Source organism: Callorhinus ursinus, unplaced genomic scaffold (assembly GCF_003265705.2).
Source record: "Callorhinus ursinus isolate GAN/ISIS: 27379988/994484 unplaced genomic scaffold, GSC_fseal_2.0 scaffold24, whole genome shotgun sequence".
NCBI lineage: Eukaryota > Metazoa > Chordata > Mammalia > Carnivora > Otariidae > Callorhinus > Callorhinus ursinus.
Genome location: NW_027397086.1, coordinates 29,470,003 through 29,497,521, shown reverse-complemented (window position 1 = coordinate 29,497,521; position 27,519 = coordinate 29,470,003). Strand labels below are relative to the sequence as shown.

The following is a 27,519-nucleotide window of genomic DNA, read 5'->3' as shown; positions in this document are numbered from 1 at the left end:
CATCAATAAGGGAACTGAGCAGAAAAGAAAACACGGACCATCCCCTGCCAGTGGTGGTCATGACTGAGAAACACAAAGGAGAAATTCACAGTGAAAGAGGCAAACTACAAAACGACATGTGAGCTCTAATCACAGCTGTGACCGAGAAGGCACCACTGCCTAACCATTTAAAAAGGACTGTGGGGTAGGGGGGCGCCTGGGTGGCTCAGTCCTGATTTCGGCTCAGGTCATGATCTCAGGGTCCTGGGATCGAGGCCCGCGTTGGGGCTCTGCGCTCAGTGGGGAGCCTGCTTCTCCCTCTGCTCCTTCCCCTACTCTCTCTCTCTCTCAAGTAAATAAATAAAATCTTAAAAAAAAAAAAAGACGAAGTACATACCTCAAAAATATGTAGTTTTTCGTAAAAAACTAAAACGAAACGTTAACAGTGATCATTTTTGGGTGGTAAGACTCTGAGATTTCTGGAAAATTTGATTTTTACTTGTTTGCATTTTCCAAACTTTCCATGATGTGAACTGTAATCATCCCGAGTAGAGAAAGCATAAAACGGCTAGAAAGCAGAGGAAACCAGCAGTCCCCTGTGCAGGGCCAGAGGCCAGAGGGCAGGACGCAGGGGGTGGAACATACCTTGGGCACGAACACCAGGCAGAGGGTGATGGTGCTGCAGAAGATGATGACCAGGGCAACGATGCAGAACTGCACGTTGGGCTGGTCCCGGGTCAGGAAGGAGACGGCGGCCCCGATGATGCACATGATCCCCACATTGTAGACACTCATCCCGATGTACTTGCTGTCATTGAGGGCAGGGATGCTGACGTTGCGCGTCTCCCAAGCCAAGAAACAACCGAACAACTGAAATGGTGAGCGGAAAGGGGAGGTGGTCATTATCATGGGATGGCACATGCCTGCTGCTCTGAGAAGGGGGGCTGGGGGCTTTGCTGTGGGCCAGGTCTTCTGGATGTCACCCTCAGTCTCCACTGTGGCCCCGGGGGGAGTCCTGCTGAGGAGATGCACACTGGGGGTGTTAACGGCATCTGGTTCTCCTCCGCCCCACTACTGGTTCACGTACAGCAGGCCATGGTAGGAAGGGCAGACATGATCTCGACTACCTCCCCTCCCTCTAGAGAGAGCACGGAGGCCCAGAGAGGAGGAAGGGGCTTGTCCAAGGCCACACTGTCATACAGTGGCAAAAGTGGATTGTGTTTCCAGAACTTCAGTCCAGTGCTTTTTACTACTAAATAAGGCAGAGCCCCTGTGTCTGGGACTTCTATTTTCTCTCAATGCACAAAGTCACTCAGAATAGAGACTACATACCCTAACTGTCCTTGAATCTGGCTGTGGTGTATGAGTAGGTTCAGGACAGTGCCAGGTAGGTGGAAGTGGTGTGTACAAGTTCTGGAAAGTATGTATAAAGGGAAACGGTGTTCCTTTCCCTCCTTCCTAGTAGAAGGAGTGGAGTGTGACGGGTGGAGCTTGAGCAGCCATCTTAGACCAAAAAGTCATCTGAGTCTACAATGTGGGAGCTGTATGGTGAAGACGGGGGGAGCCACGAGATCCAAGGAGCTGAGATTCTGGGAGCCCCCACCAGCCCTAGATTGCTCATCTGAGAAGGAATTTAACCACCTCTTTAACCATTACTGTTTTGGGTTTTCTGTCACTTGTAGCTCTACTCCTAACTGATACATCTCCCCAACAGAAATGGACAAGGTAGAGGTCCAATGTGATCTGAAGCAGGGTATGGAGGGTTTAGCCTTCATGGGTGGTCTAAGGGGAGGGCCTGTTGAGGAGGAAGTACAGATGGAATGCCAGGCAGAACGGTGGTGTGGGTGGGTGGGGGAGGAGCTGACCAGGACCGCTGAGCATGCAGGGCCATCGGCTGCAGTCCAGCCCTTCCAGAACGTCTTTCCTCAAAGGCCCCTCTTCCTCTGACCTCACCACTGCAGCTCAGGGCATCCAAAACTGCATGAGCCATTTAATATCACACTGAGGGCTTCTGTTTTCAGGTTTGACTTCGTAGGGTAGCACGATGCCCTGTGCTAGAAGGGTGGCTGGCACAAGGCTGGAGGATCTGGAATCTTTGGGCAAGTCACTTTGCCTCTCGGGGCCTCAGTTTCATCGTCTGTAGAATAGGGATAATAATAACACCATTTCACAGGGTTTGTATCCAGATGAAATGGGAAGATGGCTCTGAAAGCATTTTGTAAACCAAAGTGCCTGGACAAGAGTTGGCTAAAAGTTATTTTGTGAAATGGTATTATATATACAACCACGGTTGCTTTCCTCTCCTTTTCTCTAAGTGTATTATCTCACAGACAGATTTATTACTATTAAAAAAATTTTTTTTAAGATTTCTTTAAGTGATCTCTACACTCAATGTGGGGTCCAAACCTACAACCCCAAGATCAAGAGTTGCACGCTCCACTGACAGAGCCAGCCAGGTGCTCCAGACTGATTTATTTTTTAAAGATATCTTTTAAAATGGGGAGCCAGAAGCCCAGGAAGCAGATACCTAAGAAGAGAAAGAGTCCAGTGGCTGTTGAAAGCCTGCTTTGTGCTGGTTTCTTCGTGTGTGGTCCCTTCAGTCCCATAGTGGGGGCTGTGCTGGCCGGACCTGGCCGTCCATGTCTTCCAGGGGAAGCGGCAGAGGTTGGTCCTGCCCAGGGGCCGGTCCTGCCCAGGGGCCCACACCAAACCATCACGAGAGTCTCTACCCATTGGAAAATGTGGGCAAGTCTGGGGACCTGGTGGTTGGCTGCCAATCTCTGAAGCGTGTCAGAAGGAAACGGACAGCAACTCGTTCTTAGGCCTTCAAGGAGTAGAATGAGGGTTCATGGGCACAAGGTACATCGAGGCAGATTTTAGCTGAGGATAAGGAAGAACCTTCTAGAAAAGCAACCCAATTATAGTGGGTTGAACGGTGGCCCTAAAAGATAATGTCCATATCTGAATCCACGGGGACTGCATATTTGGAGAAAGGGTCTTTGCAGATATAACTAAGGGTCCTGAGACAAGATCAGCCTGTATTATCCAGGTGGGCCCTAAATCAAAGGACAAGTGTCCTTATAAGAGACCCACAGAGAAGAGACGTGGAGAGGAGAAATGGCCATGTGAAGACGGAGGTGGAGATTGGAGCGATGTGGCCACAAGCCAAGGAATGCCTGGAGCCATCAGCCGCCGTGGAGAAGCAAGAAGGCATTCTCCCTAGAGCCTTTGAAGTGGGCACAGCTCAGCCTTGGTTTTCAACTCCTGGCCTCCAGAACTGTGAGAGAATAAAAGTGTGTTGTTTCAAGCCCATCTGTGTTTACCAGTTTGTGGAGATTTCTTCCTGCAGCCACAGGACTCTAATACACCATCCATGGGTGACACAGGCCACTCTGAGGTGGGTGAGCTCCCCATCTCTGGAGGTATGGCAGCGATGAGTGATGGAATGCTTGTCGGGGATGCTCAGCGGGGGCTGGAAGTGCTGAAACTCTGACAGGGGAGTGGGCCTACAGGGCTAGGCATACTCTCTCCAGCCCTGAAATTCTGTGGTTTCAGAGTGGGAGGCACTAGGAGCTAGAATTTTAGTCACAAGCCCTAAGGGCCAGGAGGGTGGAGGACAATTCCCTATGCACACTGGGAACAGTAAGGCACTTGTGCTGCCAGATTCAGCTTTTACTGACACCATCTGGCTGAAGGTATTAGCCCCACTGGAAGAGATATGGTCATCTCCAACCACTTTTGCAAGTAGGTGCAGAAGATAACGGATGGTCAAAACATTACAGATGAACACAGCTTAAAGAGTCAATCGGATTCCCCATAATCTAATTTCACAGTCTCAGATCAGGGAGCATGGAGCAGGAGGGGTCCCGGAGAGTCTGGTTTCACCCTCTTTATTCAGCAAGGGCTGGGGGCCTCAAGTCATGGGTACCGCTTGCTTCCTGTGAAGGGAGCGCCTTCCTTCCTAGGGGGCGCCACCACATGGGTGGCCACTGCTCTGTTGTACAAAATCCTTCTCTACTGTGGACTTGAAAGCTGCCCTCTGGCAACTTTGCCCACTGATGACGGATCTGCCTTCGGGTCTATGCCACCTGTCTCTGATAGCTCTGGTGACCATGTCTCCTGAGTGCCCTTCTCCAAGCCCAGGGCCACTGGCCAGTCCTCAAAGTCCCATTTCCACTCTGGGTACCTCCTGTGGACCCCTTCAGGGTCATTACCTTGTGGGGCCCAGATTGCAGCCCACTGGTCCTCATAGAATCCCTATGGAAACTAGTCTCAACTAGTATAAAGTGGGGGACAATCTCTGCCTAGAGTCCCCTAACACATGCCCTTCTGGTGTGGCCCCTCAGAAAGAGTTCTCCGAAGCAGCACAAGGTAAGGATGCTTTTGAGCAGTACAAGAAATCTCTCTTTCTCTGACCTTTGGAGAAGGCTTCATTCTTGGCCTCTAAGTGGAGGCTACACAGAAGCGAATGGTGGCTCAGCTTGACTGGGGCAAGAACTGAGGAGGGAATGGGGGCTGGTTTCCTGTTCCTGGAGGGATTTCAGTGGAGGCACGGTTTGCACAGGATTGGAGAGAAGATTCAGGGGTCAACGTGGGATAAGGTGGGGTGTGGCTGCCCTTTCAAGTCCTTCCAGACGTGGGGGGTGGGCTTGGTATCTGACCTTTGGTTCTAACAGATGGGTGGAATGGGAAGAGTACTGGGTTCGGAGGTTAGAGGTTACCAGTGCCCTTTAACCTTTCTGAGCCTGACTTCTATAAGACGAGGATGATTCCACTCGCCTCCCACAGATTTTGAGAGAATGCAGTAAAATGTGGGATGTGAACGTGTGCTGGATGTGGACAGACTGCCGCTCTGGGGGCACTATGGTGGCTACCCTGAGGCACACTCATAGGTTTTGGGGTTACTCTGTGGTTAAGCTCTTGAATCTGCCTCTTACTACTGAGTGATCTCGGGCAAACCAAGCCTCAGCATCCTCATCAGTGAAATGGGGCATTATCTGCACCCATCTCAGAGGGTTGTTGTGGGAATCGAGAGAACACGTGGCAGACACGGGGCCTGGCAGTTAGTAAGTGCTTCGTCCTGGGGGCTCTGTTTATTTTTATGTTCACAGAGGCCCCTGGGAGAGAGAGCTCTGACAGAGAAGCGGCCCCCCAACCTCTGCCTTCTTCTCCACACCTACCATGAGAAGCCCCTTGTAGGCATAGACGATGCCAAGCCAGATGGTCATGTGGGTGTTCTCACAGTGCTCCAGGAGAGGGCGGATAGAGATGTCTCGTCCTGCTGGGTCCGGCTGTGCAAAGAGAAAACAGAAACCCAGGGATGGCACTGGGCATCTTTTCATCAGCCAGGGCCCCATCTGATGGCCACTTGCTCTCCCATTAACTACAGCCAGTCCCTTGTCCAGGAGGCCTTTTGGACCCCTCTTCTATGTTCCCACGAGGCTGCTTTCTCTTTGTCGGTCATGATTCAGCCCTGCACTCTAGTTATCTGTGTTATTCATGCCTTTCAAACATGAGTCAGATCTCCTGAGGGTAGAGAGTGGGTCACTTCCTGTGCTTCTAGAACTTAGCATGAGACCTGGTCCAGAGCATACATCTGTAATGTTTGTTGAAAGAATGAAGGTGAGAATAAGGCACAACTTATGTCAAGAGGCCTTCGGGTGTCTCTGGGATTAACTCCAATAACTGCTGACTGAGCCAGCCTTGGGGTCTGCCGAGCTCTTCTAAGGAGACCTTCTTTCCCATCACCCCCAGTGCGGGGAACAATGGCGGCAGCCATGTTTTATTCCACATGACCTATCCTGGGCCAAAGTTGATTGGATAGAGGGTGAGTACTTGACCCACAGCAGCCAATCCAGAGTCTGGTCAGAGACTTACGAGGTTTCCTAGTGTGGTGTTCTGCTCAAAGAGGGATGGTGGAGAGGACCCTACCCAAACATGGTCTCTCTCAGAAATTTGAGCTAGGAAACTCTGGGCAAGAATCAGCCACATGGTGGAAAGAGGAGAAAAACACACCCAGAGAATGAAAAAAAAAAAAAAAGTATATTCTACAATGTCTTTTCTGAACCATTTAAAAGTAAATTGCAGACACCCTGACCTTTCACTCCTAAATATCTAGCAAGTATTTCTTAAGAATGAGGAGATTCTCTTATATAACCACATATACTTACCAAATTGAGGACATTTAACTGATACAGTATCTAATACGCTATCAATTTTCAGATTTTGCCAATTGACTCAATTAATGTCCTTTAAGACAATTGTGGTTTTTCCAAAGCAGGGTCCAATCTGGGACAATGTCCTGCATTTACTTGTCATGTTTTTAGTCTCCTTTAATCTTCGACAATTCCTCAGCCTACTTCGATCTTTTATGTCATGTATATTTCTGAAGAATCTGGTTCAGTTATTTGGTAGAATGTCCTTCAGTTTGGGTTTGTCTGATGTGTTTTCATGATTAGATTTGGGTTATGCATTCATGGTAGGAATCCTATGTAAAGTGATGTTTTTGCTTCTTTGGAGCTTCATCTCAGTGGCACTTGATGGCACTTTGTCCCATTACTGGTGATGTTAACTACGATCATTTGGTTCAGTGATGTCTGCCAGATCTCTCCACTTCAAAGGTACCATTTCCCCCTTGTAATTAATAAATACTCTGTGGGAGATATTTTGAGACTGTGTGAGTGTCCCATTTCCCCACAAATGTCAACTCAGTGGTTTTAGCATCCAGTGATGGTTTCTACCTGAGTCACATTCCTTTGGTGGCCACAAAACGGTGATTTTTTTTTTTTAACCCTATCATTTCATTTAAATACTTGGCACACCACTATAAATATATCTTTCTTTTCTTCCCATTTATTTATGTATATCAGTATGCATTTAGGGCTTCCTTTTTCATTTCCATTACTATCATTCATTTTGATGCTCAAATTTCCCCAGATTTGGCCAGTCGGAAACTCCCACGTGCAGTCTCATGTGTTTTTCCAATACATCCTCATACTTTTTGGGAGCACTTTCCTATGTCTTGGCACAATAAGTACTTCTACTTCTTTGTGCTTTCCTTTCCCCAGCCTCAGATTCAGCCATTTCTCTGAGGAGTCTTGGTTCTTTTTGGTGGAGAATGATATTTAGAAACCAAGATCTGGGCTCTAGATGTGCTCACTGTTCCTAGGGTATCATTACTTCTAGGCCCGCCCTTCCTTTCCTTCCTTCCTTCCTTCCTTCCTTCCTTCCTTCCTTCCTTCCTTCCTTCCTTCCTTCCTCCCTTCCTCCCTCCCTCCCTCCCTCCTTCCTTATCTATCTATCTATCTATCTATCTATCTATCTATCTATCTATCTATCTAATCTACCCATCCATCCAACCATCCATCCATCCATCCATCCATCCAACCATCCATCCATCCATCCATCCATCCATCCATCCATCCATCCATCCATCTATCCATCCAACCATCCAATCATCCATCCATCCATCCAATCATCCATCCAACCATCCATCCATCCATCCATCCATCCATCCATCCATCCATCCATCCAACCATCCATCCATCCAACCATCCATCCATCCATCCATCCATCCATCACCATTCTATGTATCTATCCTTGTCTCTCTACCATCTGTTTATAGATGTAGATAAAATCCTATACCACAGGGTTCTTGCTTCTTCCCATTCCATATTTGCATCTTTCTTCTCTCATAGCGAGATCTCTGGTTTTCCACAATATCAAAATAGTCACTCATTTGCTCAACATTAAAAAGACACAAAATGGTTTTAGAATTTCTACATCCATGCACTACCAATAACAACTTTGCAAAGTCAAGTTGAAGATATATTTGTGAATCTATTTGTCTTTAGAACAGATACCCACTGAGGGTATCTCATCAAAGAACTGCTGGAGGGTTCTTTGTCCCTCCAGGGTGACAGGATGGAGTTGTCCTATAGAGGTCCAAGGTAAAGCCACAGGCCTAAGGGTAAGAGGTAGGCATCCCCAGAGTCACTCACCAGTAAGAAGGGACATTTTGGTAGGATCCAGGGATGTGGAAAGCAGGCCTCAGGTAAGAGGGAATGGGCACCCTATTTCTCTTTGCCCTGCTCTCTCGGCCTGGCCTCTGAGGCAGACAATGGTCTGGGCTCCTGTGATCTGGGGAGTGATGGTGCTTCCACACAGAAGTAGGAAGAGCTGGGGAGGTGGGGTCTGTGCACTTAGGCCATTCTACAACCAGACGATCCAGTTGCATGCTCTCTCAGGCTCGTTTTTCCTTTGGTTGTCCCAAGCCACATAAAGCCTTAGCTCAGCCACTTGGGTTCCATGGTCATTGAGTCCACACATAGGCTCAAGTGGTTCCCTGAGGCCTGTGCTGTGGCAGCAGTGGGCACTAGTGAGAGACAACCCAGGAGAAGGTGATCTCGAGGACCCACAGTCGGAGTTGCCAGACCAGAGATTTCCCGTCCACTGCCATCCACCCAGGAGCTGGGCTGGATTCTAGTAAGGATGACGAGGAGTCTCCTGATGTCTTTTCATTGTTTAATTGAGGAGACGGTGGAAGGAGCTGGCCCGAAGGTCAACAGTGACTTCTAACAGTGAAACCTGGGTTTCCCTAATGCCTGATAACCCAGCAGACATCAGAATGCAGGAGCACAAGCCCATTACAGTCATGCATGAGTAGCAGACTCATTAATGATGATAGTAGCTGTTGTTCTACAATGAAAAGCAATAATTTATGATGGACTCTTAGATTCTCTGTGTATAAAGGACTGATGCTGTCATACACCATTGTTCAATGTTATGAAAAGTCTATTCACGGGAAGCGGAGAGTGGCTGTCGAGCTCTTACATCCCCAGTGACAGAGAGCCCAGCCCCTCCCACTCTTGGTGAGTGGCTGCACAGTTCTTTTACTGAACCATAACCTTCTCCTGTGCGTCCACTCACTGGTCCTTGCCTTTCCTCTGGGGTCCTCAGAATAATCCCGAACTCTCTTCTTGCATCTGCACACCCTTTCTCAGGAGGGAAAGAGCTGCAGTGAAGGTACACATGGCCTCCTGCCACGAGTCAGCCTCGTCCTTCAACCTGCTCAAGTTTACCATCGATCTATAGGGCTGTAATCGAGCTCAACACTCCAGGTGGTGGTGAGTGAGTCTGCCTGTGCCCTTGCTCCACATCTCCTCAGCTTTCTAAACAACTACCTTCCACCGGTGATTTATATGTTCTTTATGGTTGACTTAAGACTCCATTAGGTAGTTTTCCTCCAACTGCGGCTAGCTCTGTCTTCCCCCTTCTGAAGCTGAAGTTGTAGCCAGGTTACCTTTTACCTTGTTAATAGCCCCCCTGCCCATGCTCCCCATCCTGGTATGCTCTGACCCCAATCCTGAAATCCTAATCCCTACATCTGGTCTTTTAGCACCCCCACCCATCTCATTAAGCTTCAGCAGAGGTGGGAGGGCAGCAAAAAATCAAGGGCCAGTCAAGAGTTCAGAGAACTCAGTGTCCGAGGCTGGGCGGAGCTGCCTCTACGCGATCCTCCCACTACACAGGTGCTGATCCAGAAAGAAGCCACAAAAATCTGATCATTAACATCACCCTCACATAACCCCATGTCTGGGCACACTGTACATGGATCAGAGTGGCAGGGGTTGGGGTGGTTTTAGGAGTGATGAGGTTCAGGTACTCCTGGGGCTAGGGGATGAGGAGTCTGACCAGTCAGTACCCCTGTACTGAATCTCAAAGTCGTCTATAAAAGCCAAGGCTTTTCTTCTCTGATCTGTTCTAATCATGCCTGGGACTGGAGTTCAGAGTGGTCTGAGCAGTCACACACATGAGGAGGGATGCATTCGATGATGCAAAGGGTGGGTTGTCGGGGGGATGGAGAGGGAGGGCCGTGGGGGTGGGGAAAGGTGCCGCCACCTGAGCGCTTACTTGGAGACGTTGTCACACACCAAAGTGCCACTAGAGGGCACCCAAGACTGGCACGGAGGGTCTGGCCCAGTGGCCCCGGATCACCCTCTGCTGCGGACACAGAGCTAGTTTTGTGGCTCAGTGGGGCCGCAAAACCCTCAGCAGCATCCTGTGCTACTTTAGAAGGCACCCAGTGGTCTTAAAGGAGGCCAGATTTCTAGGCACCTTGGAGGACCGGCCCCACCCCTTCCAGACAGCGGGAGTGGGGTGGGAGGGTAGGGGATATTGGGGGACGTGGGGCTGGAGGACCCAGGCCTACTGACCTTACCCTCATCCTGCTCTCAGTGTGGGCCTGACATTCAGCCCAGGGCCAGTGATCCCAGGGCACTGACCTGTGCTCGCTCCGGCAGCACACACACAGGGCACAGACCCCTGCAGATGCCATGCTGTGGTCTCCCATCAGGGTGTGAGCCAGGATGTCAACCCTGCCTCTCCCTATGATTGGGGACTACAGACTTTCCCCTGTTCTAAATCAATCTCCGTGGATGACTGACCTATAAGAGCTTTCAAACGGCTTTTTTTCTCTTCTTTATTTCTCTTCCTTACTTGTTGCCCACCTGGGCAATTACCTAAGTAGTATTCATTCATTCCAACATAACCACGAAGCACTACCATCTGCTAGGTTCTGTTCTGGGCAGGGGGGACTACAGCAATTACCAGGATGGACACAGCCCAGTCCTCAGGGCTCTTCCATTCTGGCAAGATCAGGACAATTCCACAAGAGACAGCCTCAGAGGCCGAATGAGTCGACCTCATCCAATAACAGTGGCCCCAAGAACACCGAGGGCGCTTGTCACGGGTGACAACAATGCGCCAGGAGCGAAGCTCCTAACTCTACCTAAGCTGTCTTGCAAAGCCTCACAAGAATCCAACAACGTGTTGTATCTATTTTACAGATGAGAAAACGGACGCACAGAAAGAACTTGCCCCAAATCTCCAGGCAGTAATGTTGGAGCTGGGTTCAAAGCCAGGTCTGTCTGCCTCCCAAACCAGTGGTCTTTCCTCCCTCACCAGGTGCTTGTCCCAGCCTGCCCTGCCTCTCGCGAGCACCGTGTCACACTCCAAGTGAGTATAACCCTAGAACCCCGCTGTAGAAACGGGGAGGGGCTGCTTGTGGGAGGAATGACTTCATTGCGAAGTGTTCCATAGGGGCCTCCTCGGAAGCCCCCAGAGCTCTGTGAAGGCTGTGCTTTGGGGCCGCAAGCTGAACGCAAGCTGGTAAGAGGCTCTTCCTGCCTGACGGGGCACAGTGCCCGGTGGGGAGGACACGCCAGTCTGTGCCGGCCGCGGGCTGGCAGTGCTCACACCTGACTCCTGGCCGGACCGCCGCTCGGCGGGAGCCCTGCAGAAGCTGCCCGGCAAGCCTCCCCCATCTGTGCAGCTGAAGGAGAGCAACTGGCCTGAAAGTCCCTCTGCATAATTACTCACAATGTAGGTCAGTGGCCCCTGCACACATCCTGCTTTGTCAGGCCGCACACATGGACAGGCAGGGGGTCTGGGCGTGGGTGCAGGTGCTGAGTCCTGAAAGGTCAAAGGCTTTGGTCTTGCTTTGCCATAGACTTGTCGGGTGACCGTGGCATGCCCCGCCTCTTTCTAGACCTCAGTTTCCCACTTGCAAAGTGAGTCCGAGGGTTAACTCACGGCATGATTAAGGTGAGGTGGAGTAACGGAGGGATGGCGACAGTCGTCCCATATTTCATGACTGTCCTGGTCCACCACTCACTCACTCCACTCAGTCTCGTGTGCCCGCTGTGTGCCCTGCACCGTGCTTCACGCTGGGCCCAGGTGTGTCAGGCCGACCCGGTGCTTGCCTTCGTGAAGCGGGCGTTCTAGCAAGGGCAGATCACACGGCTCAGCTGTGACTCGAACAGCGATCCGTGCTGTAATGGAGAACTACAGGCCACGCTGAGAAGGGCCAAGAGGGGCATCGGCTTCGGAGCCGGTGGTCTGGGAAGGCTTTTCTGAAGTGGGGACATTCAGTCTGAGGCCTGAAGGCTGAGGAAGACCAGCCTTGTGAGAACCTAGGGGGACAGCGTTCCTGAGACAGGGCACAGCAAGTAGGAAGGGCTTTGGCGTGTTTTAGGAACCCAAAGGAGGCCAGTGTGGCTGGCCTGTAGTGAGTGAGGGGCCGACCCTGCCTCCCACTGGATATCGTGCACACAAGCCCCCAGGGAGCTTGTTAAAATGCAGATGGATGGGGCCCAGGACGCTGCTGGTCCCAGGACTGCCATTCGGGCAGCAAGGCCTTAAAGGATCTTAAACAACGGAGTGACATTTGGTCCTCAGCTTAGCAGATCTTTGCTTAAAAGTGCAGATTCTCTTGTCGCTCAGACACCGGTGACACAGAGTGACAGCCCAGCACAAGCGCAGACTTGAATGGCTTGTCTGTATGTTCTAAACCCGGATCGGACCCCAGTAGTACTGTGTTCCTGTGTGCCTGCATGGGGCTGGCCAGGGCGCTTAGGGCTGGCCACGTTGCAGGTCTGGGCAGGGAGGATGGGGAGTCTGGGTGTTGGGAGCAAAGAGGGTCACGCGCCACACCTGTGATCACGGGGCTCTTGGTCCCTCGGACCTTTCAGGCTCCGCTGCTGTGAGGGGCTCAGGTTCCCAGCCCCGCTTGGCCAGTGCTTCGTGGAAGGAGGGGGTGTCTTCTACCTTCTGACCAGCTCCCAGAAGCTGGCTCTCAGAACTTTCTCCCTGGGCCTTTCATGCTGCTTCTTTATTCGTTTTAATTTCAAAGTTGATTTTTGAAATCTATGGTAAAATTGGTAGGTTTTTCAACTGGAGGTGAGTATATGTGTGTGTGTCAATGTGAGTTTGAGTGTGTGTGGTGAGGGGAGGGGAGGATGCCTGGCCTTTCTGGGCTGCATTTCAGAGTCCCGAGATGCCTCTCTTTTCCTGGGAAGGCAGGTGAGTCAACACTGCCTTTTCTGGGGGAGATGGTGAGGGAGTCCCATCAAGGAAGTCTGGGCAGGGAGGGGAAAGGGCACAGGGTTCAGACCCCAGGCCCATCACTTGCCAGCTGTGTGACTTTGAACACATCTCTAAGCCTTTCTGAGCCATGGTTGGCTCATCTGCAACCTCCAGGGTTGGCAAGATGATCAAAGGCAGTAAACGGTGTGTTTAGCAGGCTTTAGAGGCTGGAAATCCAGCTTCTTATGTGTAAACCCTCATCATTATCTCCAACTGCAGAGTCACAGAGCCCTGGAGCCAGGAGGAACCTTCCGGATCCCTCCAGGGCTGGGCTGCTTAGCTCAACAGCGGTAGTCCCACATCTCTGAGGCAGCAGAGCTAGAAGCTGTCATTCCAAGGTAAGAATTTCTTTTTAGAATGTTTGATTATGAATTCGGGCGAATTTTTTCCAAATCCCAGATCTGGAAGGGACGTGTGAGATCACCTGCCAGGGTGTCTCAACACGGATGCTTCTGCATTTTTTTCTTTGGAGGGGGCACGATTCTTTGTTGTGAGGGACAGGCCCCTACACTGTGGGCCCTAAATGCCAGGAGTGTCTCCTGGTCACTGTGACCACCCAAATCTCCCTCCCCTGGTTCTCCATTTCCAAACACAAAAGGGATCACGCACTAGTCCAATTCCTCTTTTTACAGATGGAGAAACTGAGGCCCAGAAGAGGACTCATAGCAAGTGGGTGACTGAGTGGAGACCCAGATAAAGGTATCCTGATCCCGGTCCCATGGCCCGTGTACTAGACCATGCTGTGGGCTGGCACAGGAGGGGCCAGCCTTTTGGGCTGCTTACCAGCCAGCATTTATGGGGATTTACCATTCAGGGGTGCTTGGCACTGCCCCATCAGCCCCCTGGAGCTGGCTTCTGGATGCATCCAATCTGTTGGTGCTATACACCCTTGCTCGGGTGCACCAGGAACAGCTTCCAGAGCAACACGCCTGGGCCCCAGAGCCGCTCACCCGATGCCTGCTGGCCACATCCTCATGGAGTCCTGCTTTGTGGAGGGGAGATGCGGTAGCAGGGGGAGGGTAGGTAGGTGGCTGGGACCTGCCTGAGGAGGGCAAGGAGCCCTGGTCAGCATCAGGCCCCCAGTGGGACAGCAAGACCCCTGCCTGGTCCTGTTCAGAGAGCCTTTCTGAGTCTGACCTTGGAATTAGTGGGAAATCTCATGGTTGTATAAGGGTCACAGCTGGGGTGAGGATCGTCTTGGGGAATTTAAGGACGGACAAGTAAAGTAATTTCTAGCCCTTTGCAACCCGTATGTATTCATATGAGAATCTCTCTTTGATTTTGACCTCAGGGCAGTCTGGTGAAGGAGCCAGGAATTTTATACCCTTGTTACAGGTGAGGAAACCGAGACCCAGAGAGGACAAGAGACTTGTTTAAGGTTACATAGCAAGTCAGAGGCAAAGGCAAGCTAGGCCTCTTCCCTGAAGAGCAGGGGTGTCGCACCTTTTGTCCTTTCTTGTGGCCTGGTTCTGTTCCCCTCCCTGGGGAGGGGGGGGCCTTCCAAAGGGCCCTGATATTCCTTGGGCCTGCGTTGGAGGCCTCTGGGGCAAGTCTGGCGCAGGAAGAACTCACAGGTGTTGCTGCCGAACCCCAAGCCAAGAGGTGCTTGATCACGGGGCAGGGGAGGGGGAGGTGGGGGGGGTTCACCAGGCATGCTGTGAATGGGCATCAGCTCCAGGGTCTGTAGCGCCCACCCAGCACAAGGGCGCTGGCATCATGCGCTTTTCCCCAAGCCTGATGGGGCTGGGTAATGAGACCGGTGCCCAGACACATGCCTCCCCAGCTGGAATGATGACCCAGCAGCACATCCTTGAGAGAGAGTCACCAGGGCACAGCTGGGCGCCAGGGTGCAGAGTCTTCCCGCCATTCTAGAGCAGAGAGAAGCTTGTGGCCTTGGGGCGGTGTGCGGGCCATGGATGGGTTTTACCTGAGCTACACAGGGCTTAGAATTTTTTGTCTTCATGGTCAGGATTTAAAACTCAGGTGATTCACAGGAACACCTAGATTTCTGGCTTCCCTTGAATGAGACACCAGGTAGCACGGGGCTTGCCTGCGTGAGCCAGGTCTGTCTGCCACCCACCCACATCTGTGCTGCTCGTCCAGTTCTTCCCAGATCTCAAGGCCCACGAGGGCCCAGCTGATACTTGGGTATGCAGAAAGATGGGTTAACTAGTCACATGGTCACCTGAGTTTTGTAGAAGCTGCACGTCTGCTGGCCATCACGGGGCAAGCAAGCCCTTAGCCTCTGCGGCCCCCTCAAGAACCATGGACAGGTTCTCTCCCCTCACCTCCGGGCCTTGCCCTCTCCCGGCTCTTCGCCCTTCTCCGCTGGGGCCTTCTCCACTTCCTCTACTCACTGCCCTTCCTCCTACAGAGGGCATCCCCTTCCTCGGCGTTCCTGGTCCTCCGACCTCACATTTCCAGTCTGAACTCATCACTCTCTCCCTTAAAGCTGCCCTTCCTCCCAGGTTGGCTAGCTCAGAGAACTGTTCCACTATCCACCCCAGTGAGACCAGAACCCCGGGCATCCCTTCCTTTCTGATTCCACCCCGGCTCCCAACCCAGAGACCTCAACAGCTTCTCAAACCACAGGAAAGACGCCCTGACGCGTGACTCTAGCATCTTGACCCTCTGCAATGGGCCTTGACGCCCATCACCAGCCTCATCCATCCGTGGCCAGGCCCCATAATGTCCCCTCTGGGTCCTGGGACACCCCTTCTTCACCACCATGTGAATAGCACCCACTCTTCTGTCTCTGAAATCTTCCTAGGGGCTCTCGCCCTGCATCTGCTCCTCCGAGGCCCCGTGCTTCCTGCTTCTCTTCCGGGAGGACCACTGCCCTGTGTTGGACATACTGTGTTTGACCTTTCCTCCCCCTCCATCACCTGTATCTCCTCTGTCCACCCCCCCATTTCCTGCCTGCTCACCGTGTGCTGGACTCTGGGCTAAGCGTGTCCTATGCACTGCCCGTTGCATCCCCAAAGATCACTGTAGGAGTGAGCTCTAGTAAGCCCTTTTTAGGGGATGCTGAATGAGACGCACGTGGTGTACCCAACTTCCCAAACCTTTGCTTTAAAGCACAAATCCAGAACTATCTATGCCAAAGTGTGCCCAGACCACAGTGTCAGCAATGGGTTTTAAGTGTCCCACGATGGTGCTCTCCCCGGCCTTGGGGCACACAGATGGCCAGGCACCTCTGGCCATGAGCTGCCTCTGTGGCCGCTCTGGGGCCCTGCCCTATGCTAAACTTGGTCTTGGCCCCAAGTTGGCCAAAAGCCCCTTCTCCTGTACTTTCCAGTCTGGCCTGGGCCTGCCTGCGGAAGTGCTCGCCCACCCTCATCCTGCCTCTAGGCCCGCACCCCTCAGGCCAAAGGGTCTTTTTGTGGGGGTAACTGCCCCTGGCCGGGGCGGGGAGAGGTCTGTGGCCCCAGGACTGAGTAGAGCTCCCAGCCCCAATCCCTGGGGGCACTGGCATCCCTCCTGTTTAGCTTAGACCTCAAGGCCCCCAAACAGGCCCTACTCAGCCCTGGCCTGGCCATGCAGGTGCTGTGTGTCTCATCACCCTCTCACGGGGGTCTGCTGCATGGCCTGGCTCGTGGTTCACGGCCATGCCTGCTGTCAAGTCCATGCCCGGTTTGGCGTGAACAGGGAGGGGACAGAACTAAGGTGCGAGAATGCTCTAGGTGTGAGGAAGCGTGAGCCTGTGGGATCATGGACAGAGCGTTCCACCATTACTGTGCACGTGCACTCAATTGTATGGTTTTCAATGTCATTCGATCTGCCTAACAACCCTAAAACTTTAGTAGGGCCATCAGCCTCGTTCCCATTTTGCATAGAGAACACAGAGCCCAGGAACAGGCTGTAACCCACGCCAGGGCACACATTTGCATCCTGACTCCTAGCCCAGGGCCCTTTCTGGTGCTCCAGGCTCCTCCCTGGAACTCTGGCTAGTTCTGGGAGTCCCAGCTCATCAAGGAGAAAGGAAGGTGGCTGCCTGGGAGAGCGTCCAGTGCTCCCTCCCCTGTTCCCTGCTGCATCTCAGATTTTCCTGTTTGCCCTTGGCTAAGAGGCAGGAGGGCAGGACCGCATTGCCCTGGGATGAAGGACAGCCACTGGCCTTGCCTCCTGAATGAGGGTTCTTGCCCCAGCTCTGTCATGTGCCCATTCAGAGCCCCAGGTTCTCCTCTGAGAAATGCCAGAGTCCCCTGCTTTGAGGCTTGCTCTGAGCATGGAGCCAGAGCATGGAAGACAAAAGACTACAAAGCCCAGAGATATACAGGCCCCAGGGTAATGTAAGGGAGAACAATGCATCCGTTTCATTTTCCTATTGTCACTCAGGGAGGCAGGAGGATTGGGAGCCCCCAAAGTGCAATGCTGCAAAGATTGTTCCAAAATAGGATGTAGTCATAGGTGCCGCTGCTACCGGCCTGGGATCCCTGGGCAGCAACAGGCTGCTGGCACGTGGGCACACCCCCTTCCTGTAGCCCGCTTGCTTTCCTAGGCCCCTTTTCTTCTGCCTTGCCAGTGCGCTCGCCCCCCCCCCCTTTATAGATACACATAGAAAGTCTTCTGAGATCACGTTGTTCTAGTTTGTGGACTGACACACCTTTTAGGTTTGAGGGGACCCAAACATTTTCTTTCCCTTCCAACCTGCCTGTGTAGTCTCTGCCGAGGGTTCCTCCAACCTTTCTTTGCACACCTCTGGTGACGAGACACTACCTCTGGAGGCAGCCCAGTTCATTTTGGGATAGATCACCTTAAAATGTGAAAGTTCTTCCCCATCCTAGACTGAGATCTGCATCCCCAGAACCTCCCCCCACTGGTCCCGGGTTTTGCCTTCTGGGGCCCTGCAGGTCATGGCTCCTTCTGTGGCGGCTCCTCTGAGACCTCTCTTTGCTGGCTTGACACCAACCCTTTCTACTTTGCACAGGTTTTGGCCCTCTCCCTGTCCTGGCCACCCTTCATCTTGTCGCTCTCTGCATAGGGTCTGGGTCCCTTACAAGAACACAAGTTTCCCAAGGGATCTGAGTAGGGCAAGAGTGTGGTCCCCTCCCCACACCAGAGCCCTATTCACCTGGGGCTGTCCCCCGAGCTTGCTCTGGACAGCTGAAGCACACCATGGGGCTTGGCAGTCCACTGTGTCATTATCCACATTTAAGGGAATACTGGTGCTGGAAATAGTCACACACACACACACACACACACACACACACACACCCCTGTCTGGTGTTCCCTTAAGGATCTAAGAAACCACAGATCTCATGATGCAGAACCCCTGCGAGTTCTCTCCACCGTCCAGGAGAAATGCACCGCTGACCGCCCCAACCCCCCCCGCCGTCATCCCTCACGACTCTCTGGGGTCTTTCTCCATGCACGATGTGTGGCCCTACTGTGCAACTCCAAAACTCAGCCACCAAAGGCTGCTGCTAGGTGACCTTCACGATGTAACTGAAAAATAATTTCAAAGGCCCAAATGAGAGGAGGGAGTGAGCAATGAGAGACGGGGTGCGGTGCAGGGAATAAGAGGAGCCTAGCAATAAGGAGGGTGGAAGGTGTACACTTTTCCTGTGAACCAAAGAAAGTGACATGGCTTTGGCCCTGCGAAAAGTAAGCCCACAATCACCTCTCAGGTTAACTTCGTATTTTTCATGTACTTACAGGAAAATGCCCCTCTAACAATCCCATGAAGAGTAAGGCAGGAAGCGTGAGCCCTGTGTCGCAGATGAGGAAACAGGCTCAGAAAGGTGGCATGGGCGGACCAGAGGGCTCCCCCAACTACGGCTGCTGGTCCGTAGTTCTCAGCCCCTTCACCAATAGGTGGGGGCCACATGGCCCATTCTGGCCAGTGCACTGTGCGGGAAGCGACATCGGCCCTTCGTGGGCTGGAGCCTTGAACCCTTGTTGCAGGACCCGCAAACTACCCACCCGGCGGTGGGGCCCAGATCGCTGAGCTGCCTCTGGGAAGACAGTTACCCTGGAGACCACGTGGATGCACAGGTGGACTGTGAATGAGTGAGAAATAGACTTCTGATGGATTTAGCTGCTGGGATTTAGCGCTTCTTTATTACTGCAGCCCCGCTCAGCCTACCCCCGCTAACAGAGAAGGGCGATGACATCCGTGTTTCTGCTATCACGTGTCAGGCACCGTGCTAGGGACTTTGCATGTGTCACCGCATGCAGTCCTTGAAGCTGCCCAGTGAGGAAAGGGTTATTATTCCTCCTCTCTACAGTGTGGGAAAACAGAGACATGGAGAAGTGCAGCCCCTTGCCCCTGGTCACAGAGCCATGAAGGTGCGGACCCGGGACATGAATCTAGGTCTCTCTGATTGGAAAGCCTTGATGAACTCCAGTGATTTGCAGAAGCAGATGGCTATTGTGTTCCAACACCCTGTTGGGCTAAATGCTTCCTTTGAAGATGCAAGATTGCACAGATTGCTTTTCTCATTCAGATTTTATGCCTGAGTAAAATCCTTGTGCTATGATTTATTATAGCAACACTGATTTTCCAATTTTAAGACAACAATGCAGCTTGAAATAAAAGAGAAAGAAACACTGAAACATTTGAAACCTTTGCTTTAGATCCTTATTTCGTCTGGCTCGAACTGCGCAGGGGTCTCCTTTCCTCCTGCCTCCGGGCTCCCCCATGGGAACTGACGGCCCGCGCCACCTTTCTAAAACTGAGTCTAAGCACGCTCCCTCCTGCTTGAAACCCACAAAGACTCCTCAGCCCCACCGGCAGCACTTCCTAAATTATCTTCTGCAGAATATGTAAATGTAAATATGCTCCATGAAAAAAGGCTTCCATGGCCAAAGAAGTTTTGGAAATGCCAATTAAATTTTTTATTATTAAATATTAAAAATGTTTAATATAAATTTAAAAAGATTATTTATTTATTAGAGAGAGAGCATGTATGCAGGGGGACGGGCAAAGGGGAGAGAAAGAGAGAGAATCCCAAGCAGACTCCGCACTGAGCTCAAAGCCTGACCATCTCACAACCCTGAGATCAAGACCCGAGCTGAAACCAAGAGTTGGACACTTAAGTAACTGAGCCACCCAGGAGCCCCATAATTAAACAATTCTTTTAACTGCAGGAATTTTTGGAGCCTTTAACATGCTAAAGCTTATTGTACATTTCCAAGAAGCAGATGTATAGTTTCTGGGATTTCTTAAATGATTGTACCATGAAATCCACGATTCCCTTTTATTTTGGGACACCTAATGGGATTAGCATTCTATGTCATATACTTTGGGAAGATGCTGGCTTTTGGATAGAGTCTGAAGTTCTCAGCTTAACACTCAGGTCCTCCCTTGATTTCGGCCCAGATCACCCTCCAACCTCATCTCACAAACCCCTGTCTCCATCTACCCCAGGGTTCAACCTCCGGACATCTTACTGTTTGTCATATGCTAGGCTGTGGGGTTCTCTGAGCTGTGACCTGGAGAGAAGACAATGGTTGAGGAACAATGTCAGAAGCTTGACACAAGACAGCCTGCATTTGGGGGAATGTGAAGAACACTCTATTAGTGACATGGCTGGGATGAAAATGGGAATGAGGATTGCACGACTAATTGAAAGCCGTGTGTTTACCGAGGCTCAAAGGATCCCTTTTAGAAACAGGAACTGGGCCCACATATGCCAATGAACAAGGCAAAATGGGTGCACGCTGGAAACAAAAAGCACTAAGATATGCTGGGCCGAACCACAGATACCAACATTAATAATAAAGAAATTAACATGCACAGGAAATGCAAAAGCTGCCAGGAGGCTGATAAGAGAGCGTTATTAAAAAAGAATGAGCAGTGTAGCAGAGAAGTGAAATTAAGTTTTGCATTTCTTTTTTACCACGGACCCCCAAAATACTCTATGAGTAATAAATAGGTCTTGGTTTACTGCAAAAATACCAATGAGGCTGGGGCCAAAGTTTGCTGTTGACCCTCTGTCTGGCAAAATAAACAGATCAATCATCCATCAGCCATACAGTCATTGAGAATCTGAGGAAGTGCCTTAGTCTAAAATGGGAGACTGATATCAGGTGGTTAAAAATGCCGGCCCTGCGGCCAGACTGCCTGAGTTCTCATCCCAACTCTGCCACTAGCAAATGATGGAAGCTTGTAGCAGTGATTTAACCTCATTGTTGCCATCTGTGAAATGGGTGCAAACATGGTGCCTAACTCATGGGACTGAGGTTTAAATGGACTGATGTGGAAAACCCCTAGACCAGTGCCTGGCCCCAGGGAAGGGCTCATCAGGGCCAGCTGTTACTACTGCTACACAGCCCCCCCCCGCCCACCCTGCTGCAATCTACCCCCCAAAAACTCCCTGATGACAGCTTTCTCTCTCTCTTGCTTTCCCTCTCTTGCCACACACACACACACACACACACACACACACACACACACACACACGTTTCCACCCCCCAGACCATCTGAAAGTAAATTTCAGACTGCATGACATTTCAGCACAAATGAACCTTGTCCTACACAGTCACAATATGATCATACCTAGGAAAAGTAATAATAATGTCACAATCTGATAACTAGAGTGAACTCGGATAAAGAGCTCATCATGTTGGTCCACTGCTAAATTCCTTTAATGGCTCCCAGGTGCCTCTTGGGTTAAAGTCCAAGCTCCCTCCAGCCCCATCCTACTTTCAACTAAAAGCAGCCAGATGCAACTGATTCTTGAACTCTTCCCCAGACATAACCTACACTTTCCTGCTCAAGGACTTTCATCTACCAGGAATGCCACTGCCTCTAAGATCTATTCCTTGAGGTTTTTCCCATTATTTAAAGCTCAGCTAAAATTGTATTTTGCCCATAATTTCTAAGCTCTTTCTAGATGAAATGCATCTTCTTTTCACATCTCCATAACATGTGGGAAGCTAGTGTGATGATCAATTTCATACGTGGAGGAAGGTGGGGACAAAAGAATCATGGAGACATGGAATGCGTTCCTGATCAAACTGTGCCTGAAGTCCACATTGCCGCTGGACCTTTCCAAGATGTGAGTAGGTGGTCTCTATTGTGCACTCCAACTTAAGTTACTTGCAATGGAAAATATCTTAATGGCTACTGTAGGGATTAGGGCTGACAATCAGTCTTCTAAAGCTGTGAAGCAACAGTAGAAAAATACAATGCATTATGCTCCCATTGGATTGGAAAGTTGCTGTTCCCCAAAAGCATTTCCCACTCTTCCTACCCTCACTTTGGAATGCTCTTCACCTGGAGTGCCCCTGTCTACCTTTATCTGTCTTCTTAAAAAAATTGAGATAAAATTCACATAACGAAACGCATCCTCTTAACCGTTTTCAAGTGTATAATCAGTGGTTTTTAGTATATTTACAATGTTGTTCAACAATTACTACTATCTAATTTTAAATCATATTCATCACTCCAAAAGAAACCCCATAACCAGTCACTCCCTATCGCCCTCTCCTGGCCCCTAGTCTACTTCCTGTCTCTGTGGATTTGCCTCTTCTGGACACTTCATATGGACAGAATCACACAGTATGTGGCCTTGCAGTGTCTGGCTTCTCTCTCTGAACATAAGGTTTCCGGGGTTCATCCACGTCGTCGTGTGTATTCAAACTTCACTCCTCTTTATGGCTGAATAATATTCTCTTGCCTGGGTAGACCACATTTTGTGTATCCATTCATCAGCTGATGGATGTGTGGGTTGTTTCCTTTAATGCACACATTTTCATTTCTCTTGAGTGTCTACCCAGCGGTGGATTTGCTGGGTCACATGGTACTGTTTAATTTTTTGAGGAAATAAACAGACTGTTTCACACAGCTCCCTTTTTTTTTTTTTTTTTTTTTTTTTAACTATCCCAAGTCCTAATTGTTCTTTCAAGACTCAGGGAGAAAAGTCCCCTCTCTCCTTTTTTGGGGAAAATACTTCCAAGGCAGGATGATTAGCCCCATCCTTTGTGATCCCGTAGGGCTGAGGGCTGAGCTGTTCCAGGATTTCTACCTATCCTGCCATTGTCCACGAACATTTCTGTCCCCCTGGGGGACAGGGACTGGGACAGTCCTGAGAGCAGGGGCTGTGCCTCTCCCATTGCCATGGCCCTGGCATCTGGCACGCAGCGGTGCCCAGCAAATGAGGTTCTGGCCAATGAATGAATGGCTCCCATCTCTCTAGCAGCCTCCTGATGCAGCTGAGCATCACAAGGGCCTCTCATAACAGAGGGCAGGTTGTGCTGAGAGCCTCCCTCTGTGGGAGTGAGGGCGTGTGGGCAGGCGCGGGGTGTGGGTGTGTGAGAAGGCCCGGGGCAGGGGGAATGTGCGCGCGTGGATGCGTTTTGACCACACGTGCAGAAGTTCACAGACAACCACGCAACGGGCCAGATGAGACTGATCCAACTGGTTTATGCCTAGAAGGGGGAAGTGAGGACAGTAAACATGGACAAAGGAGCTGTTAGGATGCCCGGCGACAGACAAATGCTGGGGACGGGCCTCACCCTGGGGTGGAGCTCTGCTACTTCTGAAGACATTTCCCATCTGTGGTCTCATGTGAGAATCAGCATGGTGCATGGAGGGACAGCTTGGGTTTGGGGAGCAGCAGGCCTGGCTTCGTGCCTCTGAGCCCCACCTGCCACCTGTACGGCCCAGAGCCTGTCACCTGACTCTGGGCATCTCCAGGTGCTCACGTGCAAAATAGGAGAGCAGGACTCTCTCTGCTCAGGGTGACAGTAAGGATTAAGTGAGTGCACTTTGGTAGAAGTGCGCTGGAATGTATTAATCTACCCCCCACGCAGCACTGCTCCTCAGGACCTCCCTGGGTCCCCTGGCAGGGGAGATGTGTTCATTTCCTTATGGGGTCAGGAAGTACGGAGTCAGGAGTGAGAACAAAGTCACAATGATCGAACTCCTTTTATAGGTCAGGGTCAGTGTTAGGCCCTTGAACCTTTTATACCAGTGAATATTCCTGGTAAACCTGAGGGAGGCATGGATTTTTCCTAGTAGGCACTGGGGCTCAGAGAGGGTGAGTCTCTCACCCAAGGTCACACAGCTAGGAGATGGCAGAGTATGGATCGGAACCTTGGATTGTAGCGTCTCTGGCTACCTCATCATTCCCCCAAAGCCCACAGTGCAGGAGCCTGGGTTGTGAATGCATTCCATTTCCTTGGCATGTGAATGAATTTCCAGAAGGCTGCCATATATTTTTAATAATTGGTATGAACATGCAATCTCTCGTCAGCTGGCTTCCAGTCTGCTGTAAGACGCAGATAAGAAAGAAAGAGCCGAGCGGACACAGGAAGATCCTCCACACCCATTGGCAGAAATCACTCTGGTCCAGAGTTACCTTTCTGATTTAATTCTCTGAGCCTTCTCTGTCTGACTCACGTAAGAAAATGACTTCTTGGGTGAAATATTAAAACACCATGCGTGGATGTTCATCGTCTCGCTCTGGCAGCTCTGGGGATGATGGCTCAGAGGAGCAGGCTCTGCAGTCTGGGTTTGGGAGTCAGATTCGATTCCTCTGAGGTTCCTGAGCCAGGAGACGTGCTGGTCTGGGCTCTGGGGGCCCACTGACAAGGAGTCAGACACAGGAAAATGGCAAGATGCGGGACTAGTTCTCAGAGGGCTCAGGGGCACGGTGGCCAAGGGCCAGGTCATCAATATTGCTCCATGCAATAGCTAACCTTCATCAAGTACTCTTGATGTGCTGGGCACAGGGTAAGGCCTTCTAATCCTCCCCAAAGCCCTAGGCAGTAGGTCCTATTAATATGGAGACCCATATTATGGATGAAGAAACTGTGGTCCTCGGAAGTTGTCACTCACAATAAGTACTAGTGTCCCAGGGTTGCTGTAACACATTGCCACAAATTGGGTGCCTTAAAACAATAGAAATTTATTCTTGCACCATTCTGGAAGCCAGGAGTCTGAAAGCAAGGTGTTGGCAGGGCTCACCCCCTCTGAAGGCTATGGGGGAGAACCCTGCGGGGCTTCCAGCTTCTGGTGGCTGCAGTTCCCTGGCTCATGACCACACTGCCCCCGTCTCTGCTTCCCCCTTCCCATGGCCTTCTCTCTGTCTGTGTCTGTCCTCTTTTGTTTCTTATAATAACACTTGGCACTGGATTTAGGGCCAACCTAGGTAATCCCAGACGACTGCCTCTTAAGATCTTTAATTACATCTGCAAAGACCCTTTTTTCTAAATCTATTCATAGATTCTGGGAGCGGGGATGTTGATGTATCTTTGGGGGGGTCACAATTCCACCCACTACACTTCCCTAACCTCACACAGTATGTGGCTTAGCTGGGATTTGAAGCTAAGCCTAATTCCAGAGTCCATCTGCTTAACTGTTATGGGCCAAATGCTATACACTTACCTGCTGTGTGACTCTGGGTTAGTCACTTAACCTCTCTGCGCCTCAGTTTTCTCATCTGAATATAATGGTGAGTACTGCCTGGGCTTGTCGTGAGGATGAAACGGGCTGGCAAAGTAAAGCATCTGAAACAGCGCCTAGCATATAGTCTGCACTCACCAACAGCTGCTGGCGTTACTGTTTTTGCTTGTTATTCCCAAGACAACACAGCTTAGTCGGAATGCTGCATGAAGCCGGAGCACAATGCTACTGAGGCTGGACCGTGAGACAATGCTCTCAGATCTCAATTTGCTGGGTCTGAACATCTGCTCACAAGTGCGCCACACTCATGAAACAATTCACAGATGTAAAAGAGATTTAAACATTGATAAGACAACACCATGCACAATGGATGCTAATAATTTTGGAAATCATCAATGAAGAAAATATTTCTTTAAAACAAAACAAGCAAAACACAGTATTGATGTGAAGAAAAAAAAAAAAAGGCAGGAAGATTCAGAGACCGATAGGCCCATGCTGGCAGAAGAGATCCCACGTCCTCTGACACCACATGGCCCAGACTATGGACAGTTCACCTCTCCAGCCTTGGTTTCCTCATCTCTAAAGTGGGGATGTCCAGGTGTGTTGTGAACTGTGCCACGCTATGGAGATGTGAGGCCTTGTTGTCATTACAATATGCGTTTGCCAACTGTTGAGGGCCTGTGCCCAGGTGGGACAGGCCTGGGATCAGGGCCCCCGTCCACAGAAGGGCAGGACAGTGTGTGGACTGAGCACTGAGAATGGGGCAGGACCTGAGATTTATGTTGCTCCCCCCTGAGCTCTAGGGGGGCGCCCACAGTTTGTGTCAGGGTCCTCTGAACTGCACTGAGCATCTTTGGGTCACGTAAAGTATTCCTTCTTATGTTAAGGTCAAAATGACTCAGCATGTGAAGTTTAATCCGCTGTTGCTTTAGAGAGAAACTTCAGGCCCAAAATGGCCAAAAATAACAAACATCCACCAAGTGGCTGATGGGTCCATTTCAGAGCCACTGTGAGTGCCAAGGTGCCCGGACACTGCGGTCCCCTTGGCCTTTGCCTTCCTGTTGGTTTCTGTGGTTGGTGGCTCCCTGTGACTGCAGGGCACATTTTTTTTTTTTTTTAACCTGTCTAAAGTTTTGGTCTGGAACTTGTTCACCTGCCTCTCAACTGTAATGAAAAATACGGCAGAAACAGAAATCTTGTGGCTTTTCCTTTTTCTTATTCCTTGCTCTCTCTCTTCCACGGGGGAAACAATTATTTACATGATGATGCAGGATTTTCAGAAAATTGTGAGACTGGAGGAGCTCATTCAGCTGTGGGGTTCACACACCTGCCCTTTCCCAGGTGGCCCTCTCTCTGAGTCTGCATGTGCTTTGTCACTATCACGTCCTCTGGCTGGGGGGCAGGGTGGGGCTTGGGAGGGGACCAGCTGGACTTCAGGTTTTCTAGATTCAGGTTTTTCTTTTCTTTTTTTTTTTTTTTTAAAGATTTTATTTATGTATTCATGAGAGACAGAGAGAGAGAGGCAGAGGGAGAAGCAGGCTCCCAAGGAGCAGGGAGCCCGACGCGGGACTCGATCCCAGGACTCTGGGATCATGACCTGAGCCGAAGGCAGACACAACCATCTGAGCCACCCAGGCGCCCCTAGGTTTTTCTTCTCTTACCTTTTTAGGCTTAATTTTATTGTCCTGAGGCTATATCTAACTGGCATTCATAGTGCCGTCCTGGGCTCTTCCTAGAGCTTGGTGAGGGGCTAGTCCCGAAGGTTTCAACCCTGGCTGCACACTAGAACCCAGGACAACTTAAAAAAAAATCCCAAGGCTCAGGACTCTTGCCAATTCTGATTTTCTGGAGAGTGTGCCCTGAGCACCAGTATTTTAAAAAAGATCTTTTCTGGGTGATGCAGCCAGGATGGAGAACCACAAATGTAGCCTATCTTTAAGACCATTGAAAAAATCTTCCTCCCCCACCTTTAAAATATTACTTATTTTTCTTGTCCGTATCAACATATTTACCCAGTAATTTAAGCCAGCTGCTGAGCAACTGCATCACCTGGTCAAGAGGTCCCCAAAGCTGAAAAGAAGCATGCCAGGGAGGCGTGCCATTCATTCATTCATTCATGCACCGCATGCATGCATTCCTTTGCTCATCATTCACGTGTCCATTTAACCAACACATATTAAGCACCTACTATGTACCTGCCAGGCCCTATGCTGGACTTTGGGGGTAGAACACTGAGCAAGACAGGCAAGGGCCCGATTTCA

General features: G+C 50.7%; 1 protein-coding gene across 1 annotated transcript in view; it reads right to left on the bottom strand.

Moving 5' to 3' along the window:
* Positions 1-27,519, bottom strand: part of GABBR2 (gamma-aminobutyric acid type B receptor subunit 2) — a 342,515-nt gene that overhangs the window by 14,191 nt on the left and 300,805 nt on the right. Inside the window, exons 14-15 of the mRNA XM_025888598.2 lie at positions 5,160-5,270; positions 625-849 (exon numbers count right to left, since the gene is read on the bottom strand). Of these exons, the coding sequence (XP_025744383.1) occupies positions 625-849; positions 5,160-5,270 (336 nt within the window). The remainder of the gene's footprint in view (positions 1-624; positions 850-5,159; positions 5,271-27,519) is intronic.